This window comes from Triturus cristatus, chromosome 11, assembly GCF_964204655.1.
Source record: "Triturus cristatus chromosome 11, aTriCri1.1, whole genome shotgun sequence".
Classification (NCBI taxonomy): Eukaryota; Metazoa; Chordata; class Amphibia; order Caudata; family Salamandridae; genus Triturus; species Triturus cristatus.
In genome coordinates, this window is record NC_140594.1 from 147,503,561 (window position 1) to 147,528,177 (window position 24,617).

The 24,617-nt window shown below is 44.8% G+C and overlaps 1 protein-coding gene across 2 annotated transcripts in view; it reads right to left on the bottom strand.

Moving 5' to 3' along the window:
* The window catches only part of DDX55 (DEAD-box helicase 55), a 93,054-nt gene that overhangs the window by 34,170 nt on the left and 34,267 nt on the right, over positions 1-24,617 (bottom strand). Inside the window, exons 4-13 of one of the 2 annotated variants that reach the window (XM_085636360.1) lie at positions 24,418-24,464; positions 23,977-24,068; positions 23,284-23,346; positions 18,978-19,127; positions 16,785-16,974; positions 10,712-10,794; positions 9,504-9,635; positions 7,289-7,381; positions 6,939-7,053; positions 5,571-5,739 (exon numbers count right to left, since the gene is read on the bottom strand). In XM_085636360.1, coding sequence (XP_085492486.1) covers positions 5,571-5,739; positions 6,939-7,053; positions 7,289-7,381; positions 9,504-9,635; positions 10,712-10,794; positions 16,785-16,974; positions 18,978-19,127; positions 23,284-23,346; positions 23,977-23,999 — 1,018 coding nt within the window. In that variant the 5' untranslated portion in view covers positions 24,000-24,068; positions 24,418-24,464. The remainder of the gene's footprint in view (positions 1-5,570; positions 5,740-6,938; positions 7,054-7,288; positions 7,382-9,503; positions 9,636-10,711; positions 10,795-16,784; positions 16,975-18,977; positions 19,128-23,283; positions 23,347-23,976; positions 24,069-24,417; positions 24,465-24,617) is intronic. The other variant, XM_085636359.1, reaches the window with a different exon arrangement.

Sequence of the window (24,617 nt, forward strand, 5' to 3'; positions counted from 1 at the left end):
ACGGGAGATGGTTCCCAAGATCCAGGTGCCCGCAAATACCGTAAAGTATGGGCAGTGGGTCACCATCAACGGCCAAAGAGGGGAGGCTCTGAGAGACACAGGAGCCAGTATGACTATGGTACGTAGCCAACTGGTGTCTCCAGAGCAGGTAATTCCCGATGTACTCCACCCAGCCGCGATGGCTGACGGCAGAACAGGCCACTATCCGGTGGCCGAGGTTCCCTTTGAATGGGAGGGGGTTGCAGGTTCACTTCGAGTTGCCGTAAGCCCTGCCGTGCCAGTTGATTGTCTGCTGGGGAATGACATGGAGCACAATGCTTGGAAGGAGGTGGAATACCGGACTCATACTGAGATGCTGGGTACACCTGACTGGGCCTGTGTGAGCACAAGGTCCGCGACTACCCGGAGAGGGAGTTCGTTTCGGCTGGAGCCTGGAACAAAGGCCCAGCCAGCTGCCAGTCAAGGGAAGAACCGAGGACAGGAGGAGCCTGCCTCGGCGTCCACACCCCGTAAGACGGATAGGCCACCGGAGGTGGTGGACCAGGAGTCTGCGGTGGGGGAGGTCACCGAACTGGAGGACCTACCCATCCCGGCCGAGTGGCACGTGGAGGGAGGCCCGTCCAGGGAGGAATTCTGCCAGGGCCAGAGGGAGTGCTCTACCCTTGAGGGGCTGAGGTGTCAGGCCGCAGCCCAGGCAGCAGGGAACGTTGAAGGGAACTACAGTGTTTACTGGGAGGATGGCCTCCTCTACAGTGAACCCAAGGCACCCCTACATGGATCGTCACGAGCCTTGGTAGTCCCTCAACGTTATCGAGCCTTCCTTCTGGAGTTGGCTCACGAGATCCCCTTGGCAGGACACTTGGGGCAAGACAAGACCTTCGCCCGTCTTGTCCCACACTTTTATTGGCCTCAGATGAAAGTGTCGTCCGACACCTACTGCCGGACATGTGTGTCTTGCCAAGCCAGTGGGAAAACAGGGGTGAAGCTGAAAGCTCCCCTGGAACCACTTCCTGTCGTTAGCACCCCCTTTGAAAGGGTGGGCATCGACATTGTGGGTCCGTTAGATCCACCTACTACAGCTGGTCACAGGTTTATCCTGGTTTTGGTGGATCATGCCACACGGTACCCAGAGGCTATACCTCTGAGGACCATTACAGCACCTGTTGTGGCTAGGGCCCTGATGGGAATCTTTACCCGAGTGGGTTTTCCCAAGGAAGTTGTGTCCGACAGGGGGACCAACTTCATGTCAGCGTACATGCGGGCGATGTGGAAGGAGTGTGGAGTGACATAACGGTTCACCACTCCTTACCACCCCCAGACCAATGGTCTGGTGGAGAGGTTTAACAAAACCTTGAAAGGCATGATCAGAAGTCTGCCTGAAAGCCTGCGGAGGAAATGGGACGTCCTCCTACCCGGTCTACTCTTTTCTTACAGGGAAGTGCCACAGAAGGGAGTGGGCTTCAGCCCCTTCGAGCTTTTGTATGGGCACCCTGTACGTGGATCTCTCAACCTGGTGAGAGACGGATGGGAAAGAACTCCCAGAAAGCTTCCCCAGGATGTGGTGAGCTACACGCTGGCCTTCCGGAGCCAAATGGCTAAGTTGTGGAAGCAAGCTTCTGACAACTTGGAAGCCAGCCAAGCAGTAATGAAGGCGTGGTATGACCACAACGCTCACCCGGTGGAGTTGGAGCCTGGCCAGAAGGTGTGGGTGATCGAACCAGGAGAGCTTAGCGCCCTCCAGGATCGCTGGTCAGGACCCTTTGAGGTGTTGGAGAAGAAGGGTAAGGCTACCTACTTGGTGGATCTTAAAACCCCTCGTCAGCCCCTACGGGTGCTGCATGCCAACCGCCTCAAACCCCACCACGAGAGGCCCGAAGTCATCTTGATGATGGTGACTGACGGAGCAGAGGACGCGGAAAGCGAGCCTCTCCCCGATTTGTTTGCGTCTCAAGAAAAGGATGGGTCGGTGGAGGGAGTGATTCTCTCCCCATCTCTAACTCCTGAACAGCAGGAGGACTGCCGCCAGGTCCTGGGGCAGTACTCTTCGTTGTTCTCCCTTGTCCCGGGTAGGACTCACCTGTGCGTCCATGACGTGGACACAGGAGACAGCCCACCTGTGAAGTCCAAGATCTACCGGATGTCAGACAAGGTGAAGGCCAGCATTAACAGTGAAGTCACTAAGATGCTGGAGCTAGGAGTGATCGAACCTTCTAGCAGCCCCTGGTCCAGTCCGGTGGTGTTAGTACCAAAAGCCGCACCACCGGGTGGCCAACCGGAACTGAGGTTCTGTGTGGACTACCGGGGACTGAATTCAGTAACCAAAACTGATGCTCATCCGATCCCTCGGGCGGATGAATTGATTGACCGGCTGGGAGCTGCCCAATATCTAAGTACCTTTGACCTTACTTCTGGGTACTGGCAGATCTCTTTGACTGATGGAGCAAGGGAAAGGTCAGCCTTCTCCACGCCCAATGGCCACTACCAGTTCTGTGTGATGCCCTTTGGGCTCAAGAACGCACCTGCCACGTTTCAGCGCCTGGTAAACCAGATCCTCACCGGAATGGAGAGTTTCTCTGCTGCTTATCTGGATGACATAGCCGTCTTCAGTAACAGCTGGGAGGATCACTTGCGTCACCTGCAAGCTGTTCTCCAGGCCCTGAGACAAGCTGGATTGACGATCAAGGCCAGCAAGTGCCAGATCGGGCAGGGGTCGGTAGTGTACCTTGGACACTTGGTGGGTAGGGGAGCGGTGCAACCCCTCCAGGCGAAGATCAAGGCCATCATGGCCTGGGAACCCCCCAAGACTCAGACTGAGGTCCGAGCTTTTCTGGGCCTCACGGGATACTACCGCCGCTTCGTGAAGGGGTACGGAACCATCGTAGCCCCCCTCACGGAGCTCACGTCCAAGAAGCAACCTCGACGGGTAGTCTGGACGGAGGCTTGTCAGCAGGCCTTCGTGAAGCTGAAGCAAGCCATGTGCGAGGCCCCGGTCTTAAGGGCCCCCGACTTTTCCAAGAAGTTCATTGTCCAGACGGATGCATCAGAACATGGCATTGGGGCAGTGTTATCGCAACTCAATGAAGAGGGTCTGGATCAACCCGTGGTCTTCCTATCCCGGAGACTACTTCCCAGGGAACAGAAGTGGAGTGCAATAGAGCGTGAAGCCTTTGCAGTGGTATGGGCTCTGAAGAAGTTGCGGCCATACCTGTTTGGCTCGCACTTCCTAGTTCAGACCGACCACAGACCCCTTCGTTGGCTGATGCAGATGAAGGGGGAGAATCCCAAGTTGTTGAGGTGGTCTATTTCCCTACAGGGAATGGACTTTCAGGTGGAACATCGGCCTGGAGTGGACCACGCCAATGCAGACGGTCTCTCAAGGTATTTCCGCCTTAGTGATGAGAACTCCCAAGGGGTTGGGTAGCTCTCCCCACTTTCAGCTGGGGGGGGGGCGCGTGTTAGACCTGTCAGCCCTTTGAGTGGTCCCTCCTCATCATTATTTATTTTGTCCCACTTTTGCCTCAAACCCTGTTAGTATTTTTCCTTTTTGGGAACCACCAGACTTTTTCGTATTGATGCAGATTCAGGGAGCCATTTTATCTACCCCTGGAACTTCTGTCTGAGGGCCTGGAGCACAAAATGGTGGCCACCTGTGACATCATCAGAACCCACTGGAACCTACTAGAACCTTCTGCAACATTCTGGAACCCTGTGACAGTTGGAGGCGGTTTGGAATGTTGGGAAGCTAAGCCAGAGTTGACAGTTGGAGCTGGCAGTTGGCACCTGACTGGTGAAGAGAGAGGAGCAGAAACCTGAAGGAGGAAGGAGTGAGGCAGCAGGGGTGGAAACTTGCGCCTGGAGTGGGGTCCATAAACCCACCCTTGATACTAGTCCCTACTGACTGAGCCCAGCCTGGAGCCCTGTGTGGGACAAAGCAAGAAAAACCATCTTAAGGACCTGGACAGCAGGAACAGGCCTTAGAAGTAAAGAAAAGCAAGAATCTGACCTGTCTATTGGTTTCCCTGGAGTCCGACGTCGAGAAGCCTAAGACCTGGAGCCCGAGGTGGAGAAGCGGCGCTGACTGAAAAGCAGACGTCGTACCTGGAGCCGCCAGAGGTCGAGAGAGGGCGCCGACGGAGGTCGTGGAGAGTACCAGAGGTCGAGGAGGAAGACACCTGAGGTCAAGTGAGCGGCGTCGACGGGGGAGTGAAGTCCGCCCTCCGGAGTCGCCGGAGACCGAGGTGAAGCGTGCCGGAGGTCGGGAGTGGAGGTCGCACTCCGGAGTCGCTGGAACCTGAAGAGAATCGTGCCGGAGGTCGGGAGTGGAGGTCGCACTCCGGAGTCGCCGGAACCTGAAGAGAATCGTGCCGGAGGTCGGGAGTGGAGGTCGCACTCCGGAGTCGCCGGAACCTGAAGAGAATCGTGCCGGAGGTCGGGAGTGGAGGTCGCACTCCGGAGCCGGCGGAGGTCGACATCGAGCCAAGGCCGACCGACGTCATCGAACCGGAGCCGCTCGAAGTCGTCATCGAGTCAAGACTGCCCGACGTCATCGAATCGGAGATCGACATCGAGCCGAGGCCGCCATCGAACCGGAGCCGCCTATCGACGTCGTCAAGAACTGACATTGCGCCGAGGCCGCCGACATCGAACCGGAGCCGCCTCACGGCGTCGACACGACTCCAGCGGCGTCGGAGCTTCATAAAAAGGGCAGTAAGTGGAATAGAGGGCGCCTAAGGCCCTGTGGAGCCCTGAGAGACTAACCTAGGTTGCTGGAACCAGCTTGATTGTGCCAGGGGTGGACTGAGACTGATACAGTGACCTGTGTGAGGGGTTGTGTAGTTTGGGAGAGCCAGATTCCTAGATTACCCTTGATCTACCTCAGTTTTAGCCTCAGCCTTTCCCAAGCTAGGTGAGACACCCTCAGGCCATCCACCTAACCACAAGCTGTGACTGGGCCAAATCAGCCCATAGTATTTAAAATGTGATCTGATTTTACAAATGTCATTGTTGGCTGATATTATTTATTGAGGGTACTGTATTTATTGTATTTATCTAAATTATTCCTGTAATGTATTTATTGTCCTGAGCTAACTTATTCCTGCACAGTATTTATTCCCTCACAGTATTTATTTGACCTGAACCTATTTATTGCACCTGTAAAGTGTTATTATTTATTTGACCTGCACTTTGTAAGGAAAAGCCTTGTGTTCTGTGATTGTATTATTATTTATTTAATCAGCAACTAAGAGAAAAGAAGATAAACACAGAGATATTTTCATAATTTTTAAGGTGTAGTGTCGTTTTTGGAACGGATGCACGCATGGTTATTGTATGGGTATTGCGTATGCTTAACACGGTGCCTGACCCCTGACCACTCGAGCCAAGCTACCACTGTGTGTGTCTGGAAAGACCCCGTTACCACCACCCTTTCCGGTGTGGGAATGGGGTTTTTCTAACAATAGGTGTCTGAGGTTAGTGATCAGTTCAGTGAAAACAAGCATTTTATTGTGTATTTATTCAAGCAATTTGTACAAACCTATTACTTTTCTCACATTTGCATGTAGGACAGTTACCTTTTATCCTGAAGATGAGACTGCACTCATGCTTGGCGTAGGCCTGCACAAATGACACAAAGGCTTTCATTCCTTTCTCGAACACTGCCCGGTCAGCTTGTGCCATCACTCTCACCTTCGGCAGAACATCTGCAGAATTTTTGAAGGGCTGCATTTCCTGCAGGGGACACTGAAGAAAAGAAAAAGAGGGCTAAAACATATTCTAAAAGAAAACAGTGTTCAGCTCACCAGGTTTTAGATGCACAAACAACAGAATTTGGAGTAAAACAATTAGGCGTGACCCTGCACAAAGTGGAGATGCAGGCCTTTATTTATTATTCCAGCACAATTCTTTGGTAGGCATTTCATATATACATTAAACATCACATTTTAACTTTAGTGCAAACTGTTATCCTACAAAATGCTAAGGAGCAACCGAATCACTTCAAGATTAAGCTGAGGACAGTTGATCTATTTTTATTTTAAATGGCAAAGCCTTTTTTCCCGGTTAAGGTGGCTGCACGGAGGCCTAGTTGTTTGTGAATGAGCTGGCGGGTAATGGAAGAGAGGTTACAATGACCTTAGAGCCTAACATTAAACACCTACTTGAATTCTTCCTACTCCCAGAGAGTAGTGAAGTTGTACAGCATAGTTCCACGGAAACTGTTGTTTTGTTTGAGGTAGATGCAAGGAAATTGTCACACGCACACATTCAATACTTTGTGTGTGCAGTAATTAGTTCAATGACTGTGTGAACTTACCAATGATGAGAGATGCCAGGCAGACAGCATAGGAGGCAGAAGTCCTTGACTGCAGTCTATTACCCTGAATGGCGGTACATAACCACACACAACAGGTGCTGCAACGGGACTCTGGCAAAGAGACCGAGTAAGTCATCAGTCTCTCCCGCTGTAAGATACCCGCCAACAAATGGCTTAGCACCATAGGTATAGTAGAGGAATGCAAATAGTTGGTAGACACTGCAGTTACAGGTATGGATCACACTCTGAGCTAGAACCCTGCGGTTGTGCAAGGTGTTTCAGCTCAAACTCTGCAGCAAGCAAACTGTAGGCAAAACATAACTGCAGGTTAATGCATCTGCTGCAATTTCATATGCAAGTAAACCTGAAAGTGACTTGATTGAATTGCATTGATGCCCAGTCAACCTTTCAACACTTTAAGGATTACAAAATCAGTGCCATAGTTGCTATTAGCACAAATACATATTTCCATTAGTCATTTGCAACATAAAAGAAAGACAATAAACTACATGTCCACGAAGAAAACAATGCCAGCCCTTAGGAGAAAGCTGAATAACTTAAGGGAATTAACATGAAGGGAACAGCCCTTACAGTATTGCATGCACTTCATTTTAGAGTAGATACTCACTTTTTGGTTTATTGAAAGGAAACTAACATAGGACTCTTCCATGGGAAGAAGAAAGACTAGGGCGCTGCCTTGATGGCCAATTCTTGCGGTTCTGCCACATCGATGGACAAAAGCACTAGAACAAAAGGACATGTATCACCACAGTAAGCCAAAGCTGCTTGCTGTTAGCAGTAAAAGTTATTGTCACAGCTGAGTGTAAAAGAAAAAAAATTACATCTTAAAAGATGGTTTATATGGATGGGCAATATATTTTACATAATACAGCTGTGGCCAAGAACAGATTCGTGAAGCAACACTTTCGCAGAAAGAACTTAAAACGGTTGCACTGGAGCACGGAAATAGGAACATACCTGGCACTGCTTGGCGGGTCATACTGCAAAACCCAATTCACTTCGGCAATGTCTATCCCACGGGCCATCACATCGGTGCAAACCAAAATACCACTGAAATGTTTCAATAAACAACTATATCATTAAAGTACCAATTGTATTATTTGTAATAAATTGCAATGAGTTACATATTTAAAAAGATGGATCAGAGTCCATCAGTGCAGCACTTATACCGTAGACCCCCATAAAAAGTCAGAGCATAAAATCGGAGGAAAGCACAACATCCAATATGAGGCGCACTACCCTAGTGCAGCTTTACTTGGTTTCCTGGTCCCTGTCTACTCCACCCCAAATCTCCCTTTTGCTCTGTGTACTTACCCTCTCCGTCAACTAAAAATCAAACACAGCCCATCCGGCCCCCCCTCCCCTTCTCTGCTACTCCCTCCATCTGCTCTACAGATCCTCCCTACTTTCACAAGAGCACAGTTGAGAAAACAGGAGCCTTACTTGGCATGACTTGAACTGAAAGGCACCATGACAGACTGTGTATGTCCACACTGGTTCCCGTCTTTCTGTAAATCGACGGAAGAGGACAAACAGTAAAGAACTTTGCTCCTGCCTCTTTGGAGATACAGATGTGCTTACCCTACAACCAAATTGTCACACTGGTAAAAAGGAAACCAATTTCTGATGACGTGCCAGTCACAACAAGAGAAATTAAATAATTGCACTCGCTGCTTGTCAAGAGCCAAAGAGGCATAGAGTAAAGTGGCTTAGAATTGGGGGGTGGGGGGGGGGGGGGGGGGGTGCGGGGAAGGGGAAAGGTGTAGAGCTGCATGATAACTTCCAATAAAGACATTCCAGAGGTGCGCAACATCGTCAAATTACACCATTTGGACAGTCCACAGCACCAAGAGCCAACAGGAGGGCAGTATACAGAGAGACGCAAGAGAGTACTAACATTGCGTTATTAATTAGAACCAGTGTTGAGGTTCCGAGATGACACATACCAATAGGGACAACATTTTCCAGCCTGAGACATTCGTCTAACAATGTAATGGATTCTGGGGGTTGAGGTCATGATTTACAATGATATGAAGAAGGAAAATTGCACTAGAACACGTTGTTGCTTGGAGTCATTTGTAACCTTCACCAGTGTGCCTCAGCTGACACCCCGTTTTCACTTTCTCTTAAAACCTCGGCTGTGAAAACTATGCAGCCCCTCCTCCACAGTTTTTAACACAATGTGTTTATGGACAAAAAAAACAGAGTTGCATTAAAGATAGTTCTTTTCGAAGCCCGAACATTGCGTCATGCTTGATGCACTAAACATTTTTAAGCACGGAAGCAGCTTAAACGTTCATGCTTAATATGTGCTCCAAAAGTGAGATTGACATACATTTCATAACAACTGTATTTTCCATCTAATTAATGTTTTGATATTATTTAAACATATGGCTTAAGCACCACTACACTTTTAATTAAGATATGTGATGACGGAAATGATCGCTTCTGGGTTTCAAGCTTGCATGCTTGGGAAAAAACACCTGAAGGAACGATTGTATTAATTTACACATCAACCTTGGGCGCTCTTAAGTGCAGTGTAATTACCAAACCATGTATAGCCATAGACACAAACATTTTAAACACATCTGAAAGCTTCCTCAATAGTCAATGGTACACAAGTTATCGCATTATCACGAAGCCAGCATTGTCCCCGTTTTAGCGCTTTTTTTTTTTAAAGCTATGTTACGAGGGAGGTGTAGGGAGGTGCTGGGATGGCGGCCAGTAGGTGGCAGGGGAAAGTGGTGGTAGGGGGATGTGGGATGGAGAAGAAATAGATCCTGCATGTGATTGGTCCGTGCTCCACAGAAAGAGAAGAAAGACGCTTGGCATGCGGTGGTCAATTAGGCGGTAGTACATAAAAGCGAGACACAAGCCAACAAAGGGTATGCACTGGGTGGGTTGCAAGATACTTTTGTATACAATAGTCGCAAGAGCATGTGCGCAAACAGTGCATGCACTCTTGCAGGCTTGACCTAAAAATGAAGGACAGCCATACTGGGTAAAAAATAAATCTAAGGAGTAATTGGAAAAGAAACAAATCACAAACTTATAAAGGATCACACCCATGATTTCTGGCAAGATTTCTTTGGTAGACATTGATTCAGACATTGTTATAGAAACTATAATAATTAGTATTTTGTCCATAGTGCAATTGATAAAGCACACATACCTGTCCAATTTCCGAAATTCAGTGAAGATTTTGTTACGCTTATCTTTCATTTTCCCATGAATGCTCATCAATTTCACATTTTTAACCAAGGCATCAAGGATTTTTCCATAGTATTCAACACACGCACATGTGCTGTTAATCACGAGGGAAACAATAAAAAAAACAAAATACTATAACTATTATAGTTAAATGCTTTTTAGCCCATAATATGAGTCTGTAGATTTAGAAGTCCTTTTCTGATCATGAAAAAAACATTGTTCGATCTATTGCACATAATAAGGCTCTTGTAAGCACAGTAAATAAAAATATTCCATCCAAAACTAAACAGTTCTGAAAAGACTTTGAAAAGATCTTTCATATTAGAGAATATAAATCAGGAGAAAGTTGCTGGCATATCCATGTTGAGTGCAGCTATCCAGTCAAATCTTTCAGTTTTCACACCAAGGATTTACTTGATGTCAATTCACAGCTCACTGCTGTAAACATATCCAACCGCTCAATACAGACTCGTGGCCATTAACAGATTAAACTTTCAAGCATGACCCAAAAGGATCAAGCTCAACATATTTTTTCTGATTGGTAGCCTGTGGGTAACAGTAACAATCTAATGCCCTTTCAAGACCAAACCACTCAAGAACTAGATGTATGTGTGAATCAAAACTCACATTAAGGTTCCCGAAATGAATATGAAAAGCAGGATGATTCGAATTGTGACCACAAACTTTCAAGTATGTGTCTCGCACATTAATCTCAACCATCTGATTAATTGACACCAACTCGTCTTCCAACAGATGGACAACCTGCATATTCAAATTCTGCACATTGCTCAAGCTCTGAAGCTAACTGAAGCAATGTTTGAGGTTAAATCAATGGCAAAGCTACTTTGAGGAGCCTTCAAGATAAAAAAATGTAAATAGGGCAGAGAGCATTATTGGCATTGAGCTTGCTTTCACACACAAATATGACATGAGAATGAAGGCTACAAAGCCATGCTTAACATCTGGCTTCAGGACATTTAAAATTAAGGGATTTAGCTACTTTATATTTCACATGAATTGCACTTTTTATGTGCTCTGTCTCTGGAAGCCTTGCATTAACAAACAGGAACAGCTGCAGCACAACAGACTAAAATTGACTGTGTTCCAAGCACAGAACTTTGCTCGAGAGCTAATCGACAATTGTCCCTGAAGGATATTTCAGAAACCTACCTGAAGAAGACAAGATGTTTTTCCTGCTTATGTTGTCGAAGGAAGCCAACAAGGTGGTTAAACTTTTCGTCTGCTTTGCAGATCTGCACAAGGAGCAATCAACGTGCAAAAGGAAAAAATAGGTAAGTGTAACATAAATTGTGATCAGTGGCACTATTAAAGATAGATTCCTAGGTTCAGAGCAATGTTTTAGTTATATTTGTTTTTTTGTCATTAGACAGTGTTTGAGCAAACCCCCTCCCTTTCAGCAGTTAAGGAAATGACCAAACTGACCATGAGATCACCTCTTTCATCAAATACGCAAAAGGTAACATGTCATTTATAAAAAAAGTTTAATTGATGCCTTTTTCCCAACCCCCTGGAAAACAGTCAATTGCCATGGAAATTTCTCAGGCATCCTTGTTCCACTGAGAAATCTAATAGAAATAGCACAAGAGGGACTTAAGAGGCACTACAGCAAAGTATAACAAGTAACACAATACTGTAAATAAAGACACAATATATAATAAACAAGCATTGAAAATGCAATAGGTCTCGCCTTTGATTAAGTTAAAGCCATTTACTTTGCTAATGGTTTTGTATAGCAAAGTAAATGGCTTTAACTTAATGAAAGGCGAGACCTATTGCATTTTGAATATCGGCATATTCTTGTTGCCAAGGGACTCCTTAATGCTGGTACTGCACTATATAATGTAATATGTTTTAAAATGCCAATAAAGTAATCCGACATAAAATACAAGAGGAACTTGCTTATTGATTTAGAAAAACAAACTGTGATGTATTTTCTTATTATTTTAATACCAGAGTATTGCCATAGCTCTCAACCTGTCAGTGGGGCCGTAGGCCCTCAGACACTGCAATGCCACTGTAGCTTTTAATTGAAAACCTGAGATCTATAAGTGAAACAACTCGCTTTTTGTCTTTAAAATAAAAAAAAAAGTTTGTTTAACAATTATCCGTTCCTCCAGTGATGCTCTATACTGGCAATGAGATGTCAAACTACTAAGTACACTGAAACACATATCAAACCGGGAAGAACCTGATCCGGTCCCCACCGAGCGCTACAATCACAGATGGGAATCTTAACAGAACAAATATTTTGATTCTTCCTTCGGAGGTCGACAAAACAAGTACTATTACCTGGGTCAACAATCACGTTTATTAAGTGCAAAGAGGCATACGGTATGTGGAGTACGGTATAAAAACCACGCATTACTTGTATAGTTCCGTGGTGCCTTGGCTTAATTTCTGCTCGGCCAACTATAAACACCGTTTCCTAACCAGTTGCTTTTGGCACGCCAAGGGCACGCTGGTGTCTACATGGCAGCAAGAAGGCCCCAGAGATCCTTCAGCAGGGCAGCTCAGAGCATCACCTGCATTTATTCACTGGTCAGTTTTACAAATGAAGGCCTACAATCTACAATGGGGTCATTGCTTCCCCGCTTGTATGTGGGAATGGTCTACCTCCTGGTACAAGATGTCAAACGACCAAATTCCGTAAATAACAACCACTGTGCCGAGGTACTCAGTGTGCATCGCACCCTCAAAGTAAACCAACACGCGAGTGTGAGAGAGTGAGAGTGAGTGTTGAAGTGAGGGAGGGAGAGAAAGAGAGAGACATTGTGAGAGAGTGGGTGAATGAGAAAGGGTGAGTGAGTGAGGGGAGGAGAGAGGGTGTGAGAAAGAGGGAGAGAGAGAGTGGGAAAGAGAGGAAGAGTGAGAGGAGAGAGTGAGGGAGTGTGAGAGTGAGGGGGGAGAGAGAAAGAGAGAGTGAGTGAGAGAGTGTGAGAGAGTGAGTGAGTGGAAGAGAGCATGAGAGAGAGTGAGAGAGTAAGTGGAAGAGAGAGTGAGAGACAGAGTATGAGAGAGTGGCGGCTGCCACAAAAAGAGGTGGAGGGGATGCAGGGAGCGCGGGAGGGGCATATAATAAAACAAATAATAAAAAGGACAACTTACCTGGAGCTGCCTCCCGTGTCTCTGTAGGTCCGGTCCTTCCCGGCCACAGCACACACGGGGGCCGCGTCACAGACTCCCTGCAATCCCTGCTCTGCTCTCATGTGAGAGCAGTGCTGGGATTGGTCTGAGTGGGTTTGAAAGACGCTCCACTGAGACCAGGAAATCTACAGTAAATTAATGCATGCGTAAATCACATTAGAAGTGAAAATTCACCTTCTGTGACTTACAAAAGTAAATCTGCACTCATTTCGAGCTACAGGCACCTGCAAGTTTAATTTGCACATGCAAATGGCTTGGTGAGTGGGTTCCAAATGCCCAGAGTTAAAACATGGGGGGGCAAGTAAAACTAGATTTCTGCACACCACTTTTAAAGTTGGATGAAGTTACTAAACTAACTTCAGTCGTGGTGTGACAGGGGTAAGCGTTTGGTGCAGTGGGGTCAGGTGCACATTGAAATGTTTGTATGGTGTTTACCCAGCCTATAGTTCTGTTTTCATTACTATTGCCTTTATATACATAGCCTATGTTTTCACATGCTACCTTAACTTTTGTCTTTATCATGCTAAAAAAAAACATTCATCTGAGGCCTGAGAGGCAGACAGAAAGACTGTAAGTTCATACTGTACACTTAAAAAGGCGATGTTTTTATTCCATCACAATTGTTGGCTGATTACTACGTATCTAGGCCCACGTCACAGTTTTTCTAGCAGATAGAAACATCTACGACTTTTAGACAAACCCTCGTCATTGTGGTATTTGTGAATGTTTAAGGAACCACAAATTTAAGGAACCACAAACAATGCCCATGGGTACACAACTAAATTAAGACGAACCACAATGGTCCGTTTGTATTCCACCAACACCATATTCTTACATGTCGGTTCATGGTGCACAATTCATGCATTAGGTTTACCAAATGTGTGTACCAGCACAGAAAAAAAATATCTAAATAGTCAATAAGTTTTGCCTGGGGAAATAATCCTCCACCTGACTCTCCCACCCTGGGAACACACTTATGCCATCAGAGGGGTTACTTTTGCGCGTGTTTCTGAACCAGGAAAGTTTTGTGAACACTCAACTTTCGAGATTTGCATTTTGTTAGAGCACTCCAGCTGCTCCTGTTTTCTTTTGACAAACTTATACTGCATATATTACCCAATGTTCTGGCACAATGTCTGCAGGGCGCCTGCGGGCACATCTCTTCGGTGCAGAGTCTTGGGATAAGGATCCCAGACATACCGCTACTTCTCAGCCCCGCCTGGAGCCAAAACACTGCTTTTTTAAAACCAACTCGGCTGCTCTCGGTTTACAATGACAACATGCCTGGTCTATACGCTCAAATGTAAGTAACGCTTCTGCTCACGACTGAGCTGCTCCTAGCGCAATCAGACAGCGGCTAACCTGAAGAAACACAGGCATATGGCCTCACCACTCCAGCAGGCATATATGGCCCGACTGCTCCAGCCGGCATATATGGCCTGACTGCTCCAGCAGGCATATATGGCCTGACTGCTCCAGCAGGCATATATGGCCTGACTGCTCCAGCAGGCATATATGGACTGACTGCTCCAGCAGGCATATATGGCTTCACAGCTCTAGCAGGCATATATGGCCTCACAGCTCTAGCAGGCATATATGGCCTCACAGCTCTAGCAGACATATGGCTTCACAAGTCGAAACAGGTATATGCATTCACAACTTTAATCGAATACCAGGTCATTTAACAGCCTTTACTTTTAGAAACATAAGACTCTGGGAGAAAATGGTTTAGGGATCATGTTTTATGTCAACCTATTAAAGAGTCACCAGACATCACAAAGCGAGGGACTGCAGGCCAATTCCTTTGTGACATCACGGAACTCCAAGGTGGCTTGATACATCACTAGGACACAACCCGATGTCATATAGTTATACTTTACCACATATTAAACAGTTAAACAGTTAACTTCGTAAAGAGTTACACATATTTTGTTATTTTAATACCAGACAAGTTTATTGCATAGATTTATGTTCTAAAACGTGGTTTGTAGCACATTAGTGTACACTTGATTAAATAGCGGCCACCACAATCATAACAGATCTGGAAGAGACCTTCTCTGCCCTCTTCGCGCCCACGCTTGGGAATGACAATCTGTCTAAACACATCCAGCGTGTTCCATGTTAGCCACTTAATGACACACTGGCTCAGTGTGTGTGCTTGTGCTTTGTGTACACAGTCCAGCGCTGCCTGGCAGAAGGGTTGAGTAAACAAACAATCTGAGGGACTGCTGCTCATAACGAGTGACATTACACAACAGTGACGTCACAACGTTCTTGTTAACCGTGTTTACCAGCTGTACAAATGACAAAACGGCACTCTTTCTGGTAAAATACATCTGAAAGTCCACTTCTAGACCGCCACGAGCTCCCACTCGCTAGATGAATGAGTGTGACAGACAGCAAGCGCTTCCATGCTAGCTTCTGCCAAGCGCTACATGCCAGCGTGAGTAACTCTTCCAAGCCAAGGTTAATTATATGCGCGTAGTCGGTGCAAACAACACAATGGCATTTCTCAAAACTTTTAACTGATCTTCGCGACCCAAAATAGTTTTACTGACATGGGATATCAGTATATGCAATTTTCATATTATCTGTTGACGGATTACCATATACATTTTATAAACAATGACACTCATCCTTAAACGTGGGTCAAAAGTCAAAAGTAGGCGCAAGTCAATCGTTTACCAATACAGCCACAGGTGAAATAAGTTTTGTGAACTTTTTGTAGACCCGTTGCGCCTCGCCCTCTGTACTTTTATGCTCATTAGCAGAACGCTTCTAAATACACCAAACTCCACTTTACTAAACCCATCCAATCCCAGAACGGCTTGCAGGTACCGGTACTCACGTTTGACCTTTCACGCAGTTTTAGAACATGACTGCAGCCCCGCAGCGGCTGGCATGCCCCTGCCACCGCGCTGCCCTTATCAACGCCTTGCACGCGCTAGCAGGCTGCAGACACCGCGTCTCGAGCGCCCGCACGCGCCCTGCAAGAGCCGATACAATTACAGGCCAGAAAGCAATCCTGCTGTAAGGCCCGGGCCTCAGCTGCGGTGGTGTTGGCAGACCTCCCTGGGCACGCCCCCTCCACTCCCCCTTCCTGGGCCGCACGCGTCACGAGGGCCCGCTACATGTGTTTGCTGGATGCAACATCTTCCTACAGGGCAATGCAGCGCCTTTGCAATTATTATCCTCCGAAGCCCCAAGTTGTTGCTGTGGTAATGTACCGCGTGAGTGCTAGCTGAGGGAGGCAGGCACGCCAATGAGTCTTCCTGAAAATGGAATACAAACCAAGCTGCAACGTGAAACTCCGTTCCATAGCGTTCAGTTTTGTAAAGAGGTTAATAAATCACGCCTTTGGCGAACAAAACGGCACTCTTGAAACACATGGCCTCATAAAGATAAAGCTTTTGCGACGGGAGGAAGGCAGACGAGCCCGTCCAAATGGGACGGCTCAAAAAGACAAACGAAAACATCACTACCAGCTCTTTTACAATGGCTGGCCACCGTTTAGCATAAACGGTGACGACAGCCAATGGAAAAGAAGGGCGGGGCTTAATGCCCTTTACCGAAAATACCCAAAATCATTAAATCTCGCCAGCGAGACTGCGAATGTGCGCAGCCCACGCCAGGCGAGACCTAAAAACTAAATTCCTCACAAGAACGAGGGCAGAGAAGGCAGGTCTGCTTCCACTCATGGGAGCTTTAAAAATGCTCCTATCGGGTGGCCGCATAACTTTTGCTTCCCTGTCAGTGCTCTCGCTCTTATTCATGTTCTGGAACTTCCAACCTACCCAGTAATACGACAGATAGATAGTAAACAAAGTCACTCTCTAGGCCTAATTCCATGGGAACCCCTTCTCTAGCCCCACCTACAGGAATAGGTAGCACAATTCCCAGATGTATGCCAAAGTCCTCCATCTCCACTATCACATTCCTGGTAACACTTGTAATAGTTAAAAAAATCTTACAAAGGCTTCAAAGCTACCAACTTAGGTTTTATTTTTAATTTCTGTACTTTTTTGACAGACAAAGTAACCAACTTAAAGACAATATAGTGGGTGAAATTAGATCTCACCATGTAGAAGTTTTGAAGGCGTGCTGGAGTTTTCTGGGTGTTGCTGGCAGCGACCCCTTTTTCTTTCACAGTAATCCGCACAGGATTGCGGAGACCTGCTCTGACCAGGTTCTCCACTTCTTGAGTCTGAGTTGCAGAAAACAGACCAGTTCTCCTCTGCTTTGGCAAAAAGTCCAGAATTGTATTTATACTGTAAACCAAAAAGATTTTTTACTTCACCATTTAAAGCGTATTTATGGTGTAAAATCTGTGTGACAAGATACACTTTACTGTGCCATGACAAGAAACACATCAGTATTGTTTAATGTGTAGATGTCCTACAGTTTGAGTAAACCAAACATACAAATCACCTGTTATACCTGATCTAGTTTTGAAAATACATAATGGTATGAATAATGAAAGGGAGTTGTGGCATGGCATTAAACAGAAATTGCAAGCACAATGCAATCATATTTGCCTCTGTGTATCCTACTTGTGATTCTCCGACCACTAACAAAAAAAGACTCACCACTTCTATAGACTTAACCACTGGCACCTCTACCATCTGTGTAAAAAAGTGTTTAAGTGCTGCACCCAGGCACGACCTTGGCTAACTTCCTTGTATTAAATAGAATGTGCTCACTGCCTCTATGTGAGATCCTCCACATCTAAACAAAGAATAAAACAGGTCTCTCAAATCCACTTCCGGAAAAATAACTTTTTGCCTCCAATTTACTTCAACTCACTTCATCCCTATGCAAAAAATACTCTGGAGCCATATACTAACAGAGTGATGTGCCTAAAACTCTTCATTCCTGCCTATTTACCATGTGCTAAAAAACAGAATCCGATCATTTGATTCATCCACATGTCCACTGATAACCAAAAGGTAGATCAACTATTATATGCATTACAATAATATGCAAATCCACAACACATAAATGGTCCAGCAAATGAATGAAAGCTTCTCTGCATGAATAAAGCCTGATCCTTGTAATGGGAAAAGATGCGCAGGTCTCGATTGCTCTATAGGTATTTAAACCTTAAACCCCTCCTATGACTCAAATTGCAGTAACGAGGGCTCACTTTTAAGTCTTGCTCCCTTCACAGTACAACACAATAGTCAAGGAAATCAACGTTATGCTCTCCATACATCATAAAACCCTCTCTTTGCTTCAAGAGGACCACCAGGTGGAGATGACAAAAGCCCTCATCATATCATGTGTGGATTAGTGCAATGTTGTCTACGATGGTGTCCACATGAAACTCATTTGCAAGTTATAAGGATCCAGAACCACAAAGTCAGTCTGTCCAAACATCTGCAAATATGCCAGCATTAAGCCTGCACTAAAAGTGCTTTACTGGGTTCCAGTAAACTCCAAAAATAAATGCAGGGTTCTCTGCATGGTACATAAAGACCACAGGCCCAAAGGCCCAGGAATATTTACAGAAAGTAGTTCCACACTCCACCCAACCTAGAAGCTTCTGATCATCATTCACCCACCCGATCCCTCAACGATTTAAGAGGATGAAACAAACAGTTCTATCCAAAGGAATGCAAGGTCCAAGGCAGAGAAGCACTCTTAACCCCTTCCTTGAAATCAGAGCCGAACTGCAATCAATTCAGAAAACTCCTTCAGACAGGACTATTTAGATGTGTTTTCCAATCAAACACTGCTCAGTTCAGGAGTCAGAACTGAAACATTTCAGTCACTGGTTCTCTCATGTGATCAAACACTCCCTGTCTCACCTCACTCCTCATACCGTGCACTTGGTTTACTTCTGAGTACTTCTGAAGTAATTGAGCGTAATAGGCAGCGCTTTCTAAAATTCAAATCCAAAAGAAATGTAATGACTGCGTGTTCCAAAACAAATGTTTTTCATTGTATTCCTCTCTAGCAAGGCAGTCACCATGTTCTTTGCAAATGAGGCAGGCAGGACAGTTCATATAACAGAAAGCAGTGGCAAGTCAGTGGAAGGTATCAGGGTTTCTCCTTTAGCACCTTCTTCCCGAGCACAGACATTATTATTCTAAACTCCAAAGAATACTTGGGTACACTCATTCCAGCACCACTCCCATCACTGCCTGGTTACTGAACATATTGCATTCCCAATGTGCCTTTTTTACTGGCTAAGTTGTGAGTGTGTTGCACTATTCATCAAAGTGCTCTCAAACAGGACAATTCTGGACTACTTAATTTTGCAAAAAAGTACCTTGCTTCAAATCCCATATCCAGGAGTCTGTCCGCCTCATCCAACACAAGGACATCGAGGGTTTTTACTCGGCTTGCTAGATCTAGTCCTTCGGACCTTCTTCTGAACATATCCACCAAACGACCAGGCGTGGCCACCATGATGTGTCCGCTAAGTAAATATAAGGGAATCTTTGTTAATTTCTTTACATAGCAATAGGGATTCTTTGCTAATTTTTAGTACGTTTTCACAGCCAATACGACCAATCTAGCATTTAAAAATATCACTGAGCATAAAACCAAACATGATTTTAATTAAAAACATTATTCATCTATAACACTATTTTCATTGGTTATCAATGGACATATAGAGCAATGTTCTGCTTACGTGGCTTGTATTTTGCTGTGCATTTCCGCTGGGACTCTAAGTCGGGACTTATGCAGCTAGCAGGGTCATAAAAACCCATAAATAAATGATAGGCTGAAAGTCTGATTGCAATTTCTGTACTTTGGAACACCTACTCCAGACTCCCTATAAACATTAATTACCTGTACACACAAAGAAATATTGCTTTTTCTTTGCATTTCACTCTGTTTGCAGCTTAAGTCACTCAAAAACTTTCCTAGAGTTATTAACAGCTCTTCAAATACCTTCGGAGTTAGTGATCACAGTATACAGAAGCAAGTAAACTTGAGACAACAGAAACATATGATTGTAAGGGCAAGTCTTTGTCTAACATACCTTTCAATGAAAGAGAGCTTATTATTAAAGGAGACACTATTCAGAAGGGTATTTTTTGGCTTAAATGTTCTTATGGGGGAATGTTAGAAATGGGGGTCTCTAGTTGGCAGAGGTAGGTACCTTTGTCCAAATAGGGAACCTTGCTTCTAGTCAGGGTAAGGGGGATACACACTCTAGATAACCCCTACTCACCCCCTTGGTAGCTTGGCACAAGCAGACAGGCTTATCCCAAAGGCAATGTGTACAGTATTTGTACCAACACTCACAGTAACACAGTGATAACACCACAAATGGACACCACACCGATTTAGAAAAAATAAAGTATCTTTAGCTAAACTTCAACAAGACCAAAAACAACAAAAATCCAACATACAAGTATTAAGAAAAATTACTTTTAAAAGGTTTTAGCATCTGAGTCCATACAAAACTATGGATGCGTGATTTCTTACAAAGTACCTGTTGTTGCGACAAAATTCACCAAGCCAAACAGCCGCAGCAATGGGAAGCATCGAAAAACAAAGAGATGCGTCGATTCCTGAGACCTTTGTGCATGCAATGCAACAGTTCCGCTGGACACAGGGGAACGGTGTGCCGGTTCCGGTCAGTAGGGGGAAGCAAAGCATTGATTCTGAGACCACTCCGATCTGCGGGTGATGCGTCGGGGAAAACTTGCCGCCCAGGGACGATGCGTGAAAATCCGGGATGCGTCGGTGAACGACGTGGCAGCGGTTTCTTCAGCTGCGATCCCTCGATACGTCGATTTTTGCAGTGGCGCAGGTGCTGCGTCGGTTTCAGCTGCGGCGGTGTGGGGAGATTCTTCTCGCACCACGGCGTTGCATCGGAAGAAGAGGGATGCGTCGATTTTCTTGATGTTGTGTTGCTTTCCAGCTCCCAGCAGCAGAAACAACCTCCAAAGGTCATACACAGTCACTGGCACTCTTGGCAGATCAGAACTCCCTGGCAGATCAGAACTTCCAGCAAGGAAGTTCAGGGGACCTGGGGGTGAAATCTTTGTGTTCCTGAGACTTCAAAACAGGAGGCAAGCTCTACTCAAGCCCTTGGAGACTTTCCACAAGCAGGGGACAAAGCACACAGCAATGTCCTTCTCCTTTCTTTGGCAGAAACAGCAACTGTAGGCCAACCCCAGACACACAGCAAGGGCAGTACTTCTCCTCAGCAAAGGATCCTCTTGGTTCCAGAAGTAGTCAAAGTCTGGGGTTTTGGGTCTGATACTTATACCCCAAAATGTCTTTGTTCTCTTTGTGCAAGGGGCTCTGAGCCCAGTTCAAACCAGTTATGGGGGGCACTCTGCAAGTGCACAACATCCATTGTCAGTGTGAGCCTTAGCTCCAGACACACCACAGTGGGGTGGAGCCAGCATTGTGGAAGGCAGGCACAGCCTTATTCAGGTAGAGGTGCTACTCCACCCACCACTTCAAATGCAGATCAGGTCTATTCAACCTAGTGCAGACTCATCCGGACTCCTGGAACACCCGCACCTCCCCAGCCCCTGCCACTCCAAAGCCAGACAGTCAATCCACAAACAGGCAGAGGCACACAGGATGGTTGAACAAGAAAATAGACACTTTCTAAAAGTTGTATTTTCAAACTCAGAATGTAAAAATCACCTTTCCTAAAAGATGCATCTTTGGATTCTGAGTTTAGGCATACTAAACTTTATTTTCCGATCTGGTCCCAATGGTAAGTTATATATTTAAGATGTTATAAATGAACTCTCATGCTTTTCTATGGGGACAGATAGCCTTAAAATAGTGAAAAACGAAATTGGCAGTATTTCACTATCAGGACATGCTACACACATCAGGGCATGTCCTACCTTTCAAATACACCGCACCCTGCCCACAGGGGTAACTTGAGCCTACCTTGGGGATGACTGATATGCAAGAAAAGGGAAGGTTAGGGCCTGGCAAGTGGGTGCACTTGCCAAGTCGACATGGCAGTTAACAACTGCGCACAGACACTGCAGTGGCAGGTCTGAGTTACCGTTTCAGAACTACTCATGTGGGTGGCACAATCAGTGGTGCAGGCCCACTAGTAGTATTTGATTTCCCTGCACACTCAGGGCACTTTACTAGGGACTGACCAGAAAATCAAATATGCCAATCAGGGAGAACCAATCATAATAACAATTTACAGAGAGCATATGCACTTTAGCACTGATCAGCAGTGGTAAAGTGCCCAGAGTCCTAAAACCAACAACAACTGGCCAGGAAAAAATAGGAGGAAGAAGCAAAAGGTTTGGGGATAACCCTGCAGAAAGGGCCAAGTCCAACAGGGGGATAATGCATTAAGTATTTCATCCAGCCCTCAAAGAAAACTTTCCAAGAGACCATGTTGGGTTGAATTACAAACAGATGCTCTAGAAACTACACCAACCATGGTTAAGACTAAAACTTGTATGATGAGATACAACTTAATGAAAGTCTGAGCCCTGTAACTCCAGGCAAAGCCGAACAAACTTCAAGGGGTCGCTTTTGTATGAACATTAGGTAATCTCAGAGACTATGATCCAGAGAAATGTCCATCTTCATCAAGCTTGTGTAGATTTTGCACCAACTTTGTTTTTTTTAAAGAATAAAACATGCGTTTGTGCATTTACAATCACACTACCTGTTCTGATTTAAACATAATTTCTCTTCATGCACAGTTTAAGATCTGATGCCACTTCAGACTTGTTTGAATTTCTAGAGTTACTATGTTTATGAGATATACTTATTTTTCTTATTCTAGCACGTTACATACTAAGTGTATTACTTTTTACCATCTGGATAGATATGGCTTTAGTAGACTGTTGCAACAGTTAATGTCATCGTTACAGGGGCACAGAATATCATGGGTGGGTACACTGTTCAATTAGTTCCTATAGTCCTTTTGGATTTAAACATTTCACATGCACTGAATAACGGTGTCTCCCTGTGTCTACTTGTTTATATTACAGGTATGCATTACAATGGAAGGCAGACTAGTTGCCATTGTAAACGCTTGTTTATTGACAGAGTATCCGCTCCTTGCCACATGCCCGTTTTGAAAACCCAATAAAACTCTTTGATTAGAAAATTCTTATTCTCAATGGGTCTTCTATAAATGAGTATACACATTTGTAAAACGCAATTAAACTCTACCCCTACATGTAAAGCAGGAGAAAGTAGATTACTAATCACTAATGGATATTCAATTAGGAGATCCTGAAAAAACAAATCTACCACTGCGAATCTATCTGTAATGCTCCAATAGTTTGGATCATGTAAAAGGTCTTGACAGACCACTTCTCCCACAGATTGAGTTTTCATACATTGCACACACTTTCAAGAGCATCCATTTGTCTTGTGAAAAGTTAGTGCTGGATTAGGAATTCTGGATGCTAAAGCTTCCTCAAGCTGTACAGCAGAGTTATTAAACCTGCTCAAGCATGCAGTTGGTTCAGGCTCCCAGCTCATTTTTGACATCTGTACTGGGACTGATACTTAAGAGAGCAAATGTTGAGGATAGTAATTGTACTTTTCCAGGACACAGACACATTCTGAAGCATAAACAAAATATCATGTAAACTACAGTAAATATATACCCGTGCTCTTTCAGCTTCTCGACATCCTCCGCTGGATTGCTGCCGCCAATCAAAAGGGTCTGGCTGAAACAAGACAGTGTTTAATGAAAAAATATAGAAAGAACGTCAATCTTTAAACATCTTCCCTGTTAATGGTCAAGTGTCTCATTTCCACCTTGTCTAGGCTGGTAATAGTGTTGGGTGCAGCTGTGCAGCATAAAGTAAAGTACAGAGTCAGGCCAGTAAGTGTAGCTGCAGATTACTCCCAGCATATGCTCTACTGTCAAAGTAAATAAAACCATGGTGCGCTAGACAAATATGGAGTGGCTTTATGACGACAGGCATAGAACCTTCACTTAAGTAATGTACTTTACGATACTGGGTTTTCTACCAGTAAAGCCCTGGAAAAAGAGCTCAAGACACTTCAGCTATATAAGCAATTACAAAGCAGGAAACCAAGAATATTCACCCATTTTAATGTTGAATTACACAATACCTGCAGCCATTCCCTTACTTCTGAAAGTCACTGCAAGGATCTGGTCAGGGTGAAATTAGCTTCAAACTCACTTCAATCAGTAACAAGAAATTAGATAGTAGTAACCTCTGTTATGTATAGAACTTTCAAAGTGAAGAAGAGAGGGATCTTACAATTTTTTTTTTTTTAAACAATTACTATTGTTAACCACCCAAAGGTGGATTAAAATAAGGACTCACCTAAACTGGGGAAAAGGTTTCATGAAATGGGCCAGCACCTCGTCTATTTGAATTGCCAGCTCTCTAGTTGGTGTAATAATAATGGCTCCCACCTACCACAATAAAAAAAAAAACACAATTATGCTAATATACATCAGCTTCTAATGTAATCGCAGTTTGAACACAAACAGAAATAAACAGATACATAAGATGCAAAATTAGACAGCTCATGTCAGGAAATCAGAAACAGAACGCAAAAAGAGCACTTGAAATGATTTAAGCTGCAACTCTGTGTAACTATGCTTTAATCAGATAGTGAAAATCGGTAGGAAAAATGTAAAAAATTTTTTTTAAGTCAAATGCCTTTATAGAATTTTTAGTAGTTCAGCCGGTCGTATGAGTCTTAATGAAACTGGGGCAAATCTGTAGAAACATCAACATTGTTTCAATAGTGAAACTTACTTCAAAATGATGTGCAAGGGGTCATTCAATTAGCCCAGTAATGGTTACTGAAAAGAAAATTATTTGAGTTAATACGTAAATCATTAAAGAATAAGAGCAAATTATCTATATTAAATGTAGAGGTGAAGATCCTGGCAAAGTGTTGGCCACATGATTGGTTTGGGTGATCAGGTCACTAATTCACCCAAATTAGTCTGGCT